Source organism: Piliocolobus tephrosceles, chromosome 17 (genome assembly GCF_002776525.5).
Source record: "Piliocolobus tephrosceles isolate RC106 chromosome 17, ASM277652v3, whole genome shotgun sequence".
Classification (NCBI taxonomy): domain Eukaryota; kingdom Metazoa; phylum Chordata; class Mammalia; order Primates; family Cercopithecidae; genus Piliocolobus; species Piliocolobus tephrosceles.
In genome coordinates this window covers 69756294-69771012 of record NC_045450.1, presented here as the reverse complement: position 1 = coordinate 69771012, position 14719 = coordinate 69756294, and the positions used below count along the sequence as shown (strand labels likewise).

Genomic DNA, 14719 nt, shown 5'->3' with positions numbered 1-14719 from the left:
GGATTTACTGACAGGCATCCTCTTTCTAGTTAAAGTGCAAAGTCCCTTAAGGCGCAGCTCAAGGGAGCTTCAGGCTGCAGCGGGCTTAGGCTCTGTTTTGTCAGGTCCCAGAGCCTGCAGATAGAGGATGGGCTGGGTTCTCCCCAGATTGCACTGTCCTGCGGGAGCGGCGTAGAAGGGAAGTTGGGGTGAACCCAGCCCATCCTCTCTCCCCTTGGACATGGTGAGTTTTTCCCTTTCCAGTAGTAACTAAGAAACCCTACCCCCACCCCCAACCCCCGTGGGAGCGCTGTCCCACGGAAATCCCGTGGTCACGTGCATCGCCAGGCGCAGCTGCAGGTAGGGCCGCGCTCCCGAGGTCTCTCACTCACCGCAGTCTGCAGGCTAGAGACACCCACACAAACCCAATCCCTTGCCAGCACCGGAGTCAGGCTCCCACGGTGGCATGCATCCTTGCGAGCCCGTCGGTCACATGATTGGTTCCGTCCCTTTCCTGGAGAGCATGCTACCCAGGCCCAGGGAGGCCCAGGGGTGCATGCGGGCCTGAGGCACAGAAGGCAGGCCCCCTAAGCGCCTGTGTGGAGGGCGGCTTCCAGGCCAGTGTCGGCTGCAGAAGAACAGTCTGGACGTGGTTCTTCCATTTGGTGTCTCAGGCACCAACACATTCCTGTTCCTGGCCCGCGACAGCAAGGGTTCCTGGGGTGCATGGCCTGTGTGACTCCAGGAAGCCCTGCTCTGTCTGTGGCCTTAGCCTGTGCGAGCCAGGCGGGGTGCACCTGGCATCCGACTCCCCTTTCCTGTGGACGCAGCTGGGAGCTTCTGAGGTGAAACCTATCTCCAAGAATCATCAATGTGAATACGTGATTTACAGGACAAGGAAGTGAGACGGCTGCATCCTAAGAAAAATGGTTCAGCGGAAGTGAATGGCTCACTGGGACTGGAAACGGGACAGGAAAAGGAGTGAGAGTGGCCTTGAGTGAGAACTTGGCAGCTTCGCCTTGTGGCTGCAGAAACGGAGGAGGGACCAGCCTCAGAACACCCGCCTGCTGGGTCCAGAGGGGGCTCTCCCTCCCCTCTCCCTGAGGCTGGACCACTGCCACCCTGTGAGCATCCCTTCCTCTGCGACAAGGAACCCTCTGATTCTTAAAGTTCTCTTTCTCGAGCTCCACACTGTTCTTGGAAACACTACTGGATTCCCTGGCTGCACTGTGGTCTGGTTTTAGGTAACTCAGTAACAAAGCTGATCTAACCATACGGGCCTACCTGGATCCTTCCTAATTAAAAAGCCAACAGAGGCTGTGTGGTGCCTCAGGCCTGTAATCCCAGCACTTTGGGAGGCTGAGGTGGGTGGATCACCTGAGGTCAGGAGTTCGAGACCAGCCTGGCCAACATGGTGAAACCCCATCTCTACTAAAAATACAAAAATTAGCCAGGCGTGGTGGCGGGCACCTGTAATCCCAGCTACTCGGGAGGCTGAGGCAGGAGAACTGCTTGAGCCCAGAAGGCAGAGGTTGCAGTGAGCAGAGATCATGCCACAGCACTCCAGCCTGGGCGACAGAGCAAGACTCTGTTTCAAAAAAAAAAACAGCCAGGTGTGGTGGCTCACACCTGTAATCCCAGCACTTTGGGAGGCTGAGGCAGGTGGATCACCTGAAGTCGGGAGTTTGAGACCAGCCTGACCAACATGGAGAAACCCTGTCTCTACTAAAAATACAAAATTAGCTGGGTGTGGTGGCACGTGCCTGTAATCCCAGCTACTCGGGAGGTGAGGCTGAGGCAGGAGAATCACTTGAACCTCAGAGGCGGAGGTTGCAGTGAGCAGAGATGAATACACTGCACTCCAGCCTGGGCAACAAGAGTGAAACTCCGTCTCAAAAAAAAAAAAAAAAAAAAAAAAAGCCAACAGATAGTGGGACCCAGGAAGATCAGGCCAGTAGCTTCCAGCCCTGGCTTCCAGCTAAGGAACCCGTTAGACTGAAACCTTTCACTAGCTCTTGAACCTGCATTCCTCGTGTCAGGGGTCTGGAATACCAGGTGCTCCAGGGTGATAAGGTAACCCAGGCAGAACAGCCTAGGGAAAAGCGAAATCTCACGGCTCCAGCCTTCTTTCCTCGTAACTGAACTCCTCAGCATTACTGGGCTTGGAGGAGTGAGCGAGAGGCCTGTTTGACTTTAACTCACGGGAAGGAAAGACGACGAGGGTTGGCGGTGCCTGTGATTCCCGCACTCGGCCTCGGTGCTGGTTTTAAACCCAGCGTGTGTCGCTTGGATTACCTAAACATCAGGATTTTAAATTGGGTACAGAGCTCAGAAACTGGACTCTCCCTCTAGCCCTTTTTTGGAAATGTCAGAGCTCTCTGGCCCACTTTCTTTCTTTTGGCAATAGGGAAATCATAGAGCCTACCCCATTTCACTTACAGATAACTTACATCATCAGAATTCAGTTCTCTGGCCTCTGGTGAAACATGTGCATGCACAGGGCAGATGCAATCTATTAGCACGGCCCTTCTTAAACATCTATCAATGTTGCTACAATTCTATCAATGTTGCTAAAATCGTAACAAAGGCTAAAAACATACAATGCTGCATGTCAACATGTTCTGTTTTCAAAGCAGGGAGTTTTTCACTTGAGTGAGTTGTCTGCGTTTTGGTTCACTAGGATTCACACAGCCCTCAAGGTCGGGCGACAGAGTGCCTGCAACGGCCCCATGGATGACAGGCCTTCACGCCCCTAGTTTTGGGCATTCTGTCTGCTGGGACTGGGAACCTCTTCCTAGGAATCACCTGACACTTCCTGAGTTTACAGAGGGGCCACCAGGGCTCTCCTACACCCAGGTGGCCCTAGGTGTGCCCTGGTGTGACACCTCCCCACACAGGGACCTTTGAGCAGTGTGGCTGGGTCAGTCTGCTCCACACCAGGGCCCAGCTCACGCCTGCTCTGCACCAGGGCCCAGCTCACACCTGAGCCCTGGGGGAAGAGAGGAAACCTTGGTGGCAGGCAGTCAGCCCTGTCCCAGGCACACTGGGCCTCCTCCAGGCAACCCTGGCCAGAGCCACTGTCAGCCACAGCTGGCAGGAGACCACAGGCAGCCTCCCGAGCCACTGCCTGCTCCGCTCACAGCATAAGCAGCTGTCTTTCGGGCGTCCTGTGTGGATGGAGCACAGAGGGGACCCTTCTCTGTCAGGCTTCCTCCAACTCTGAGGAGCTAGATCTACAAGAACAGGTAGTAAAGAGAGAAATAAACAAACAGACAAAACCCCAAACCTTTCCTCTCCCTGAAATGGCTATTTCAAGAGGTCTATGTGGACAAAAAAGTGTCAAGACCAGTTTTGAAGTCAAAGTGCTTGGAAAAAAGTCCAACAAAGTCAGTGCTGCCTTTCCTTCCAGACGCTGTGCACAAGCCCTCCAGTGCCCCCAAGAGAGTCTCAGAATCAAACAGAACTTCCAAACAAAAATCCTACACATACAGGGGTAAGTCTTGTGGGCACTGCAGAACAAAGGCTGAATGCATTTCAGCTAACACGAATAATACATGACTAAGAACGCTGACAACGAGGCGGCTGAAGGGAGCTCCCGGACAGTCAGCCCTCAGTGTGGCCCGAGTTTCGCCGGTGTGGGGAGGAGAGCAGTGCCCTGGAGCTGTGGCTGGATGCCGCAGGAGGTGTGTATTATTTGCAGTTGGCATCAGAGCGAGGGGCGTCCGCACACCCCTTGCTCTCTGATGTTTCTCTAAATGGATTCGGTGGAGACACGGCCACTGGGGTCCAACGATGGGGGAAGCGGCACCCCAGCCTGTGTAACTCCCCCACCCCAGCCCAACTCATGGCGAGCGCACTGGCAGCATGGCCACAGTCCGTCCAGCGGCACTGCCAGGCTGAAATCACTCATGCATCATGTAGCCAGGGGCCCTGAGCCCCGGCTCCCCCATCCTGCAGTCTGGCGACATGTGGTCCAAATGCATCAGATGACACCACATTTCAGATAATGCCCCAGACACACATTCTGTGATCCAACCAATCTGTGCTCGTCTCTGGATCATGCCGGGGAGGCATTCCCTGGAGGGAAACCTTCCCAGCAGTGGCCGGGTAAGTGACTCTCAGGCTTACGAATAAGACGGGACTTATCTGACCGCATGTCAGAGGAGGTAGCCAGGAAGGGCGGGAGGGGGGGATGGTGGGCGGAGGGAGAGCCCTGCGGGCCTATTTGGCGGTCAGGGACCACAGCAGCGACGGGTAGGAGGTGGGGCACCCCAGGCAGGCTGGCAGCGTCCACGCATGGCAAAACAGAAGGCTCTGGACCCAGCATGCAGGTGTCAGGGTCAGGCCCCGGGCCCACGGGCTGGCCTGGAGTGCCTGGTACAGATCCACAGGAGAGAAGGGCCACGGTTCCCAGGCAGTAGGTGCGAGGTGAAGGGAGTCTCTGCAGAGGCTGGAGGAAGGAGCTGCACAGGTCTGGTGGGGAAGGAAAAAGCCCCTTCCAGAGCCCCTGGGGGCAGAGGCCCAGTGCTCAGCCCTTAGAGGCAGAGTCCATGCCACTGGCTCGCCCCACACGTCACACAGAACTGCCTCTCTCCAGCTGCTGTCTCTCCCAACTCAGACTTTCCTGCCTCGCCTGGAATAAAGAGCAGCACTGTTTGCTTTTACAAAGGGTGGTTGTCTAGTGACTACTAAAGAAACTTCTCTTTCCTGTGCTTCTTGTGAGGGACACACGGCACAATGCTGCTGCGTGACCGCGGAGCCTTCTCTGCTTCAGAAGGGAGCTGTCCGCCAGGCGGGCGCATTTCAGATGGTCTGTGTGGTCTGCTGCAGACACCTCGGCACTGCTGTGGCTCTGGCGGAGACACACAGATCCCGGGCCGTCTGCAGGGCACACACACGTCCCTCTGGTGGGAGCCGGGTCTTGCTCCAGCCAGCCAAGAGCATCCTCTGCAAAACTCCCACTCTCTCCCTAAAACAGGCGTTTCTTCCTCAAGGGTCCTGTGACTTCCCGTTCCTGCCCCACAGAGGGAGACCGGGGAAGAGTGAGGACCGGCCACAGCCCCACACTGAGAGGGCTGGATGGGAGCCAGGTGTGCACCCATTGCAGGGAATGTGGCCCAGGGCCGCCCACCATGAGTGGCAGTGCCAGTCCTCCACCACTGGGTGTGCCGGCTGCAGCCCCACCTCATGGCTGTCCTGCCTGCATCCCTTGCCCGCCCCCACCCTCGCCAGCCCTTGGCCCACGATGGCCCACAGCATCCTTCCCCTCCTCCCTCTTGGTCTCATCTCACAAGCCTGGCACTCGGGGTACAGCTGGTCACCTTGGCCTTAGCCGTGTGACCCAAGGGACACTTTGGCACATGGATGGGGGGCGCAGACACAGGCAGAGGAGAAGAGGGAGGAGCAGCGGATTCTTCTAACCACTAGTTCTAGGGCAGCAGGTGCGGCTCTGGGTGCTGCTGGCTTCATGCAGGTCACGGGTGGGGTGACGGCCAGGCACTGGGCCTGGGAGAATGGCGCCTGGTCTCAGTCCTCCTGCAGAGTGTGACCTCTGGGGCCTACTCAGTGGCCATTTGCTCAATGTGGTCACTAAGCAGCTTGTATTGCTCTGGAAGAGAAAGCGATGTTATTTCTCAGATGAAAGATGGTGACAGGGACAGGTGTGTCCTGCTCTTGTCACTCTGACAGGGGCGAATCAGGGCCTCCCTGGGAGCAGGGCTGCGGCTCCTGAACTGCACTGCCTTCTGCAGGCCACACAGCTTGCGCACTTCGGGGCAGGGCTGTGCCACGAGAGCGCATTGCACACGCAGCCTCTTGGCCAGCATGCCGCCTGTGGGGCAAGCAAGTGGCTGGAAGGGGCCCTCAAAACTGGGAACGCACCTTCTTATGAAAATAGTGTCATGGGGCGCAGCTCCTGCAGCCTGTGACAGGCACAGGGCAGTCAGTCCAGCCACCCTGGGGACTGGGAGAGGTGGCAGCATCCCCCTTGCCCTGTGCCAGTGAGGTGGGGCTGCTAGCAACATTCCGAGACAGTCTAACGGCCACTGGCGCTCTCATGCCTCCTCAGGCCGCTCCACCACAGATCCCTTGAATTAGGTGGAGAATGGGATTTTCTGAAGAATATGGGTCGATCCGTATCCATGCCTAAGTGTAAATCCTTTTCGACGCAGAGGAACCAACGCTTGCAGCAGATGGGGCCGCACACAGGGACTGGCCCCCGCGCAGGAGGGCGTCATTGTCACAGCATTTCCCTGCTGTCACAGAAGCCAGAGATTCCAGAGAAACCTCAAAACTCCCTCCCCACCACCCTTGTCCTCCGGCACTCGCCATGGCAGTGTGGTCTGAGAAAGAACAGGACACCACGCGGGAGCCGTTTAGAAGGGGGCAACTTGGGGCCGGAGTTTGGCTCTGTGCAAGCTGAGTCCAAGCGCTGCATCCCCCTCTTCCTCTGTCCTGACCATGAACCCCGAGGCTGCAGCCTCAATACCCACAATCCCATCTAGCAGAAATGGATTCCAAATGGAACAAGAGGTGTCCTGTGCGTCTGTCTACACAGACTGGGGAGAGAGGTGGGCCGTCTGCCGAGAGCTCAGCACCACGTTTCCGACTGCAATACGACATGCCTTCCGGCAGTGCAGAAGCGCCAGCAGGCGCACCACTGGCTCCTGACCCCAGCCCTGCCCGCCTCCCGCCAGCGGCCTCCCGCAGACGCACCTTCATCCAGGTTGCCAATCACAGCCTGCTTCTTCAGGAAGTCATTGCACAGCTTCTTGTTCAGTCCGAAGGCCAGCATGTTGTGTGAGAACGTGCTGCAGGAGAAAACCCAAGAGCGTCACCCGCCCACCCGCCGGCTTCCCAGGGGCAAGGGCCAGGGAGCTGGGCCCTCGTCTCTGGGACGCCCACCGTGGCCTGCCTGGAATGGTCAGCAAAAACTGAAACGCACTGCTGCCTAATTAACTACCAGCAACTCTCGCTGTGGCACTGCGGCCACCAGGGGTTGCGTAGGAGGCGAATTAATCATGAGCTGGCATGGAGGCCAGTGTGATGAACTCCATGCCTCAGAGCAGGCTGACACAGCACCCCAGGGTGTGACAGCTCACAGGGCGTGAGAGCTCACAGGGTGGGCCCGCCCCCTCTCTCCCTGCCCCCTCTTTCCCCTCCCCCTTTCCCACGCCCGCCCTTACCCCAGCTGCCCAAAGGTGATGTTCTCGTTGAACCGGAGGCTATCATCGCGCTCCTCCTGCGTCATGTGGCACCACTTCTCCCTGCAAGCACAGGAGGTGACAGGAGCGGGACTTAGACAGTGCTGTCCTGGCCCCTGCTCCTCGCCCTGCTCTGACCCGCGGGTGCTGGCGGCACCCATGTATGGCCCCCCGGGCACAGAAGGGGGTGCCTTTCACCGGAGAGCTGAGCCTTTCCACAAGGCCTGCCGGGATCCTGACACTGCGCTTGGGGTCCCCAACGTTCATCTCACTCTTCACAAGATAAAGAGACGCGGAAACAGAAGGGTTCTTTATGGCCCTGAAGGTGAGGAGCGCCACACGGCTACCCGGGCATTCTACAGGCAGTGGGGCCGGCCCCAGAGCCTCGCTATAGCTGGAGAGTGGGGTCTGGACCCGTCCTCGGGAAAGAAACCTCCAGAGAGGGAGGGGACCTGCCCAACATCCCAGGACAGCGGGCCTGGGTGGCCCAGGGAACGTTTTCAGATCACACCCCTGTCTCCTGACCAGCCTGATGGGCCAGGCGAGGTGCGACATCCTGGGGCCAGTTGCGCATGGCAGCTTCCACAGAGGCCGAGGGCCCTGAGGGCCACACTGCGCCCTGCCTGAAGAGCGCTGTGCCCTGCTCAGCTGTGCTTTCTCTGTGTCGGCTTTCTCAAGGCCCTCAATGCTCTCTCCAGTCCCCTCCCTAAACAACACAGACCAGGCCCCCACGCTTCCCGCCGGCCTCTCTGACCGTGACCCTGTGGGTGCTGTGGACCACGGTGAAGACAGCACCCAGGCGTGAGAACCAAGTGCTGAAAACCCAATGAGAGGGCATTGACCGAGGTCTGCACAAGCTTCAGGAGCCGGGGGGGACCCTGATGCGTTCTCCGCACAAGGCCTGGGGTGGGAGGGTGTTCTGAGCCTTCACCTGCTGCATGCTTTAGAGGGGAGTGCTGTTAATCCCTCATCTGTCTTAGAACACGGGGGCTCTCCACTCCTTCCCAGCCCTCACTGCCACAGAGCTTTTCTGCGTTGCCAGCTCGTTCCCCGCCCCTTGGGCAGGGCCTGGGGCCTCCCTGACCCTTACACAACTCCCTGGACACCACGCCCATCTGAGAAGCTACCTGCAGAAGCAGCTGCGAACATGGAGACATTAATTTGAGCCCCTTTCCCCTTAAAAAGAAAACTGATGGATGAGTCTGACTAAAATAAGGTTGAGAGGAAGATCAAAGAAGGGGGAGAAGGATGGTATGAGAGGGTGAGAGGTTGGGATCATGGAGAAGCCAGAGGAAGAGAAACAAAACAAAGGAACATGAACTCCTGGCTCCTCGCCACCCCCGGCCCACGAGAGGTCACTGGCACTGCTGCAGCTTAGCAGGCGTCACAGGGCATCGGGCACGATGGGAGTGACGGACAAAGGTCACTCCCGGCCTCCTCGTGCCGATGGCAGGCTGCCCACGAAGACACCAGAATATACTTCCAGGTACCCTGCAGAGTCCCATCCCATTTCCTTCCTACTGTCTTTCCCCAAAACAGCCCCCCTGAGGGTTGTTCAGACACAAACCCCTGCACCACCCGCAGGCCTGCTGCGCACAGCTGTGCAGGTTGGGCCCTGCACAACCCCAGACCGCACGGGAACGGCTCCCTTGGAGTTGTGCAGCACAGGAGCCCTGACCCCTCCTCTCCTGAGCCAGATGACGTGGCGATTCTTCTCGCCATGGTGAGGACGAAAACTGAGACATTTAACCTGACGTCTCAACAAAGAGGTAAATGGTCACTGGCAGTAGCAGATGAGGTAATGTCCACGATAAAATCACTTCTTACAACTGACTTCAGGCCGGGCGCGGTGGCTCATGCCTGTCATCCTAGCACTTCGGGAGGTCGAGGCAGTCAGATCACCTGAGTTCAGGAGTTCAAGACCAGCCTGGCCAACATGACAAAACCCCATCTCTACTAAAAATACAAAAATTGGGCCGGGCACGGTGGCTCACGCCTGTAATCCCAGTACTTTGGGAGGCTGAGGCGGGTAAATCACCTGGGGTTAGGAGTTTGAGACCAGCCTGACCAACATGGTGAAACCCCGTCTCTACTAAAAATATGAAATTAGCCGGGCATGGTGGTGGGCGCCTCTAATCCCAGCTACTTGGGAGGCTGAAGCAGGAGAATCGCTTGAACCCAGGAGGCGGAGGTTGCAGTGAGCTGAGATCGCACCACTGCACTCCAGCGTGGGCAACAAGAGCAAAACTCTGTCTCAAAAAAAAAAAAAAAGAAAGAAAAAGAAAAGAAAAAAGAGAAAAGAAAAATTAGCCGGGCATGGTGGCAGGCACCTGTAATGCCAGCTACTCGGGAGGCTGGGGCAGGAGAATAGCTTGAACCCAGGAGGTGGAGGTTGCAGTGGGCTGAGATTGCACCACTGCACTCCAGCCTGGGCAACAGAGCGAGACTCCATCTCAAAAAACAAAACAAAAAAGAGTTCAATTTCCAGTGCCGATCAAGCTCTGACACTGCGCAGCGAGCTGAACTTGTGTCTACACTGCCTCGGTGGGAATCTGGATGGGACTGACCGCCTGCTGCGAGGGAACCCTTCTGAACGGAGAAACACCTGCCTCTGGAAACAGAGAGGATGATAATGGCTTCTTGCTGTCAGCAGAGGTTACCAAAAAAGAGGTGGCACGTTGGAGGCATGAGGCTGCCTGGGGAGTTGGAGGCGACCTCGCCCCTGTCACCTGCCTCACTCTCAAAGCAATATTCAGCCTTCTTCTAGGGAAGGCTCAGAGGCCGGTCAGAGATGAGGAGCCCGTGCAGAGCTATGTGTGGTCAAAGCTAATCTGCCCTGGTGAGAAGGCCCAGGAGGCCAGCTGTCCTCTCAGCTGAGCTCAGGACAGACCACCCCTCCCCAGCAGCACCGACCAGCTCTCAGAGGATGCTGAGATGCTCCCAGCCCTCCTTGGGCCAGGGCTGTGGGGCTGACTTGTTCCTGGAAGGCTGGTTCATCACACTGTCACCCAAAGAGTCAGTGAAAACCCAGGGGCTTTGTTCATGAAAGGAGGTGTTCGTTAGGCCTCAGTGCTCCTTTGAAAGCCATAGGTCTGCATAAGAAGCGTGATTGCTCACGACAATAAACACTACACGTATCACTGATTAGAGGAGGCAACTTCACGCATCCTCCAGCGAGACATCGTAACAGGGACTCTTTGAAGAGGCAGATCGGCATCTCTGAAAACACATCACAAAGGATTCCAGCCCGCAGAAAGGTGAACAGGGAGAGTCAGGCCCCTCTGTGGGCTGGCAGGAAACAGCCCCGTTCTAGGATTTCCTCGGGTACCCCTCGCACCCCCATCCCCGAGCGGCTGGGAAAGTGGGAGTGTGTCCTTCTTCCGTGCCTCCTCCACCTGGCGGCCCCAGCACACCCGAGAGTGGGTGCTGTTGCAAACAGGACAGGCTCTGCACCCCACCCACGGTTTCCCAGATGAGCCGGGACCCACTTCTCCCGTGTGAACAATGAGGCCAAGTGCGAGGCTTTCAGGTCTGCTCAGAAGGGGCCGGCGTGGCTGGTGGAGAGCACGGCTGGCTCAGAACTGGAGCCCGCTTTCCCCAGCGTCACCGCCTTTGCCTCTCGAGCTCATGCTGTCGCCAGGGCGTCTCAAGGTGTCACATTTGTTTTCTGACTATTTCGGAGTGCTCTGGCCTTGGCAGGCTCCCACCTGCCCAGTTCCGGGATGCATTGCCAGCCTGCCCTAGTGCTGGCCTCACCTCCCCAGGGCTGCCCTCCCCGCCGGCTGCCAGGCTGCACCTGCATCTGGGCTGTGTCTGCTGCAGCAGCTCAACACAGTGCACAGCCCCCAACCTGAAGTGACCTTTGCAGGAGCCCGCACTGTCAAATGGAACAAAGTCACGTGGACACACACACCTCTTCTCCTCCTCCTCTCCAGCATCCCCTCTGGAGCGGCAGCAGAAACAGGTAAACAAAGGAACATGTCAAAGTCATGCAAGATATGTGGATGGTCAAAAGAGAACAAGCAGAGGAGGGTTATTACAGGCAGAAACGAGCGGGACAGAGAAAGACAGGATATTCGAAATAAATTAACTTCCTAGAAGTCTGAGAACTAAAGAGGCAACGCCCATCTGCCTAGAGGCATCTAAGCATTTCCCTGTTCTGCTCTCCTGCCAGAGCGGGGTCTCTCTCGAGGGTCCTCGGGCAGTCTCAGCGTCTTTCCCTCTCCACGAGCCCCTGTGCCCCCCCAGGAAATGCGGCCATGGCAGAATGCTCTGGGTCCCTCGCCCCTGACAGGGTTTTAGCTGCCCCCAGAGGGAAGAATTTCACTCGAGACACGGCAAGTGCCGGGAGACTCGAGTCTTCCCCCGGCAGCTGCCATCTGCCCCCGCTCCTGACGAGGGTTAAGGGTAGAGGGTCTCCCTGGTGTTGCAGAGGGACGGATGTGCTTTATTAATGAGGAGACCAGGGCCCTGAGAGGTTCAGAGACTCCAGTCACACGACTGGAAGGGGCTCCCCCAGGGGCTGCTGTCCCTCGCTGTCATGTCGCTGTACACGGTGGATGGCACCTTTGCTTGCTATGGCATCGGCCCCCATGGAGTGGGTGCCAGCCCCTCCCTGCTGCCACGTGCGAGGTGGCCCTCAGCGAAGCTGGGAAGGTCTGGTCAGGCTGCAGACCCAAGAGGTGAGTTGCGAGCGGCAACTGCATTCACCAGGCACCAGCTCTCGAGGGCAAAGTCTCGGGGGAGGTGGCCAGCCCTTCCTCCCAGGACCCTGCTCCAGGCATTCATCCCTAGGATGCTGATTTTGTTCAGCAAACAGCAGGGTGGGCCTGGGAGCAGGGGTCCTGATGGTATTAGTGGGAGTTGGCAATTTTAGGAGGGTCAGGCCAAGTCATGCCAGAGCCCCAGGACAGAAAGCGCTCATGCAAGCTGAGCACCCCCACCCATGAAGCCGAGACCCCTCAGGCAGCTTGCAGGGCACCAGGGCCGTGAGGGGGTGAAGAAAAAACAGACACGTCCACTCAGCTGCTCTTCTGCTCTCCTCTTCTGCAACCGGGAAATAAAGCCACTCCCTGGTCCTTTTTCCTGAGGCCAAATGGGGCCACACTTTGCTCCTACCTGGTAGTGGGAGATCGCTTTGTCCTCTCACAATGGACAGCATCAAAAAAGGCTGCATTCCAGAACCTCAGCGTGTGCCTGCAAGACAGAGCCCTAGTCACACTCTCTCCAAGGGGAGGCCGGGAGGACACGGGTCGTGGGCCACTTGAGGGATAAATCAGGGCAGTGTCTCACATCTGTCTGAGCTTCTAAAAACGTCTCAGAGAGGTAGGGCTGAGAAGGAAAAACTGAGCATATGGCTTGATCTAAATAAAGCTGTTTCCCTGGGGCTCCCAGTGGCTGCGTATCTCTTAGGAGAGATGGCGCAAGTGGGAGGGACAACTATGCTATCCCGGGCTGCACCGCAGGCAGGAGGGCGCTGGCGGGCAGAGCTGAAGCCGCCATCTGTAGGACAGAGGTGGGTCGTTTTCTTCTTCCGCCTTTCCTGCTGGGACTCCCAAGAGGAAGCACAGGGCTGGGAAGACGTGCTCTTCTACATCAGGGGCTAGTAACATAAACGGGAACCCCGCAGCGACACGTCGTGTGCCGAGAGAACTCACGTTCATACGGACACTCAAGGAAAAAACATTCTTTGGGTTTTTTTTTTTTTTTGTTTCACTCTTGTTGCCCCGGCTGGAGTTCAACAGTGTGATCTCCGCTCACTGCAACCTCTGCCTCCCAGGTTCAAGCATTCTCCTGCCTCAGCCTCCTGAGTAGCTGGGATTACAGGCACCCACCACCACACCCGGCTAATTTTGTATTTTTAGTAGAGATGGGGGTTTCGCCATGTTGACCAGGCTGGTCTCGAACACCTGACCACAGGAAATCCGCCCGCCTTGGCCTCCCAAAGTGCGATCACAGGCATGAGCCACAGCGCCCAGCAGAAAAATTCTTCTTAAAGAACATCAGGGGTTGGCAAACTATGGTGTGTAGGCTGAAGCAGGCCGGCAGCTTGTTTCTGTAAATAAAGTTTTATTGGAACAAGCCACACTCATACATTTATACAACGTCTCTGGTGGTGTTCGCGCTACAACAGCATAGTGGTGTGGCTGCAGCAGAGACCATCTGGCCCGCAAAGCCTAACATATTTATTATCTGGCCCTTCACAGAAAAGTTTGCCAAGCAACAATGAAAAGACAGCAGCCAAGTCAAGGACAGAGGAGCTGAGCTGAATCACCAGACGGTGGGACAAAGCGGGCCAGCTTCTCCCTGCCCTCTGCTTCCATGGGAACCGGGTCCAGCCTCCTCAAGGGCCTTCCTACAGCTCCAGCCCTGCCCTCTGCCCTCTGGGTCCCTGCGGCACTCCCTGGCCAAGCTCCTGAAGTAACTCTTGCTTGGTTAACAGGCAGAATGTACCACAGCCAACTGTGATCTTCAGGGGAGGGAGGGCCTGTCTGACACTGATTCCAGGTGCTAGCAAAGCACTCTAAAATATGTTGAGGCTTCAGAGAGATTAGCACAGCCTGACCATCATCTGCAGAACTGGGCCATACGCCAGGGTGGCCAAGATTTCCCCTGCAACACTGGTCTCACTTCAACCATCACCTTCATTCATTTATATGCATGTAAGAGCTTAATTGGGATATAATTCACATGCCATGAAATTCGCCCTCTAAAATATACAGTTCAGTAACTTTTAGTGTATTCACAGAGTTGTGCAGCCACCATTTCCAGAACATTCTCTCACCCCATAAAGAAACCCCATCCCCATCAGCAGTCACGCCCTGCTCCCCATTCCGCGCCCTTTGCCTGGGCTATCAGTCATCTGCCGTGTCTCTAGGAATCTGCTATTCTGGACATTTCATAGGGATGACACAATACGTGGGCTTCTGTGCCTGGCTTCTTCCACTGAGTTTCACGTTTCCCAGGCCTATCCCTGCTGCAGTGTGGAGCGGCATGACATTCCTTTTCACGGCTGGCTAATATTTCATGCAATGGATGGATTTTGTTTACCCACTCATCACTGGACGGCCATGAAGGTGGTTTCCACTTTGGGGCCATAATAAATGATGTTGCTACAGACATTTGTACAAGGTTTTGTGAGGACACATTTTTCTCTTGGGTGACTCCTAGGAGTGGAGCTGCTGGCTCACAGGGTAACTCTGTGTTTCACCTTTAAAGGAACTGCCAGACTGTTTCCACAGCGGCTGCTCCATTTACATTCCTCCTAGCCGTACAGATCTCCAATTTCTCCACATCCTCACCAATGCCTGTGAGGGTTCATCTTTTTATTCTGCCACCCTGGGGGGGTAAGAATTCTGCCATTCTGATGGGGACAAGGGCAACTAGAAGTGATCCTGGGGAGTGACTGCTGGCCCCGTAAGAGGGTGACAGGAAGCCACGGGCTCGGCCTTACCAGATGGGCTGCTGCTTCAGGTGCGTGTACAGGTAGATCTTCTCCCCCTTCTTTTCGTCCTCAGGGCTGTACACGGTCACTGTGG

General features: G+C 56.7%; 1 protein-coding gene across 6 annotated transcripts in view; it reads right to left on the bottom strand.

The window, feature by feature from the left end:
- Positions 1-3328: 3328 nt before the first annotated feature.
- KIAA0513 (KIAA0513 ortholog) overlaps positions 3329-14719 on the bottom strand; it is a 60629-nt gene continuing 49238 nt past the window's right edge. For all 6 annotated transcript variants that reach the window (XM_026447258.1, XM_026447262.2, XM_026447260.1 and 3 more), the window contains 5 exons: positions 14635-14713; positions 12300-12377; positions 7164-7244; positions 6694-6788; positions 3329-5587 (listed from right to left, as the gene is read on the bottom strand). In XM_026447258.1, the coding sequence (XP_026303043.1) occupies positions 5538-5587; positions 6694-6788; positions 7164-7244; positions 12300-12377; positions 14635-14713 (383 nt within the window). In that variant the 3' untranslated portion in view covers positions 3329-5537. The remainder of the gene's footprint in view (positions 5588-6693; positions 6789-7163; positions 7245-12299; positions 12378-14634; positions 14714-14719) is intronic.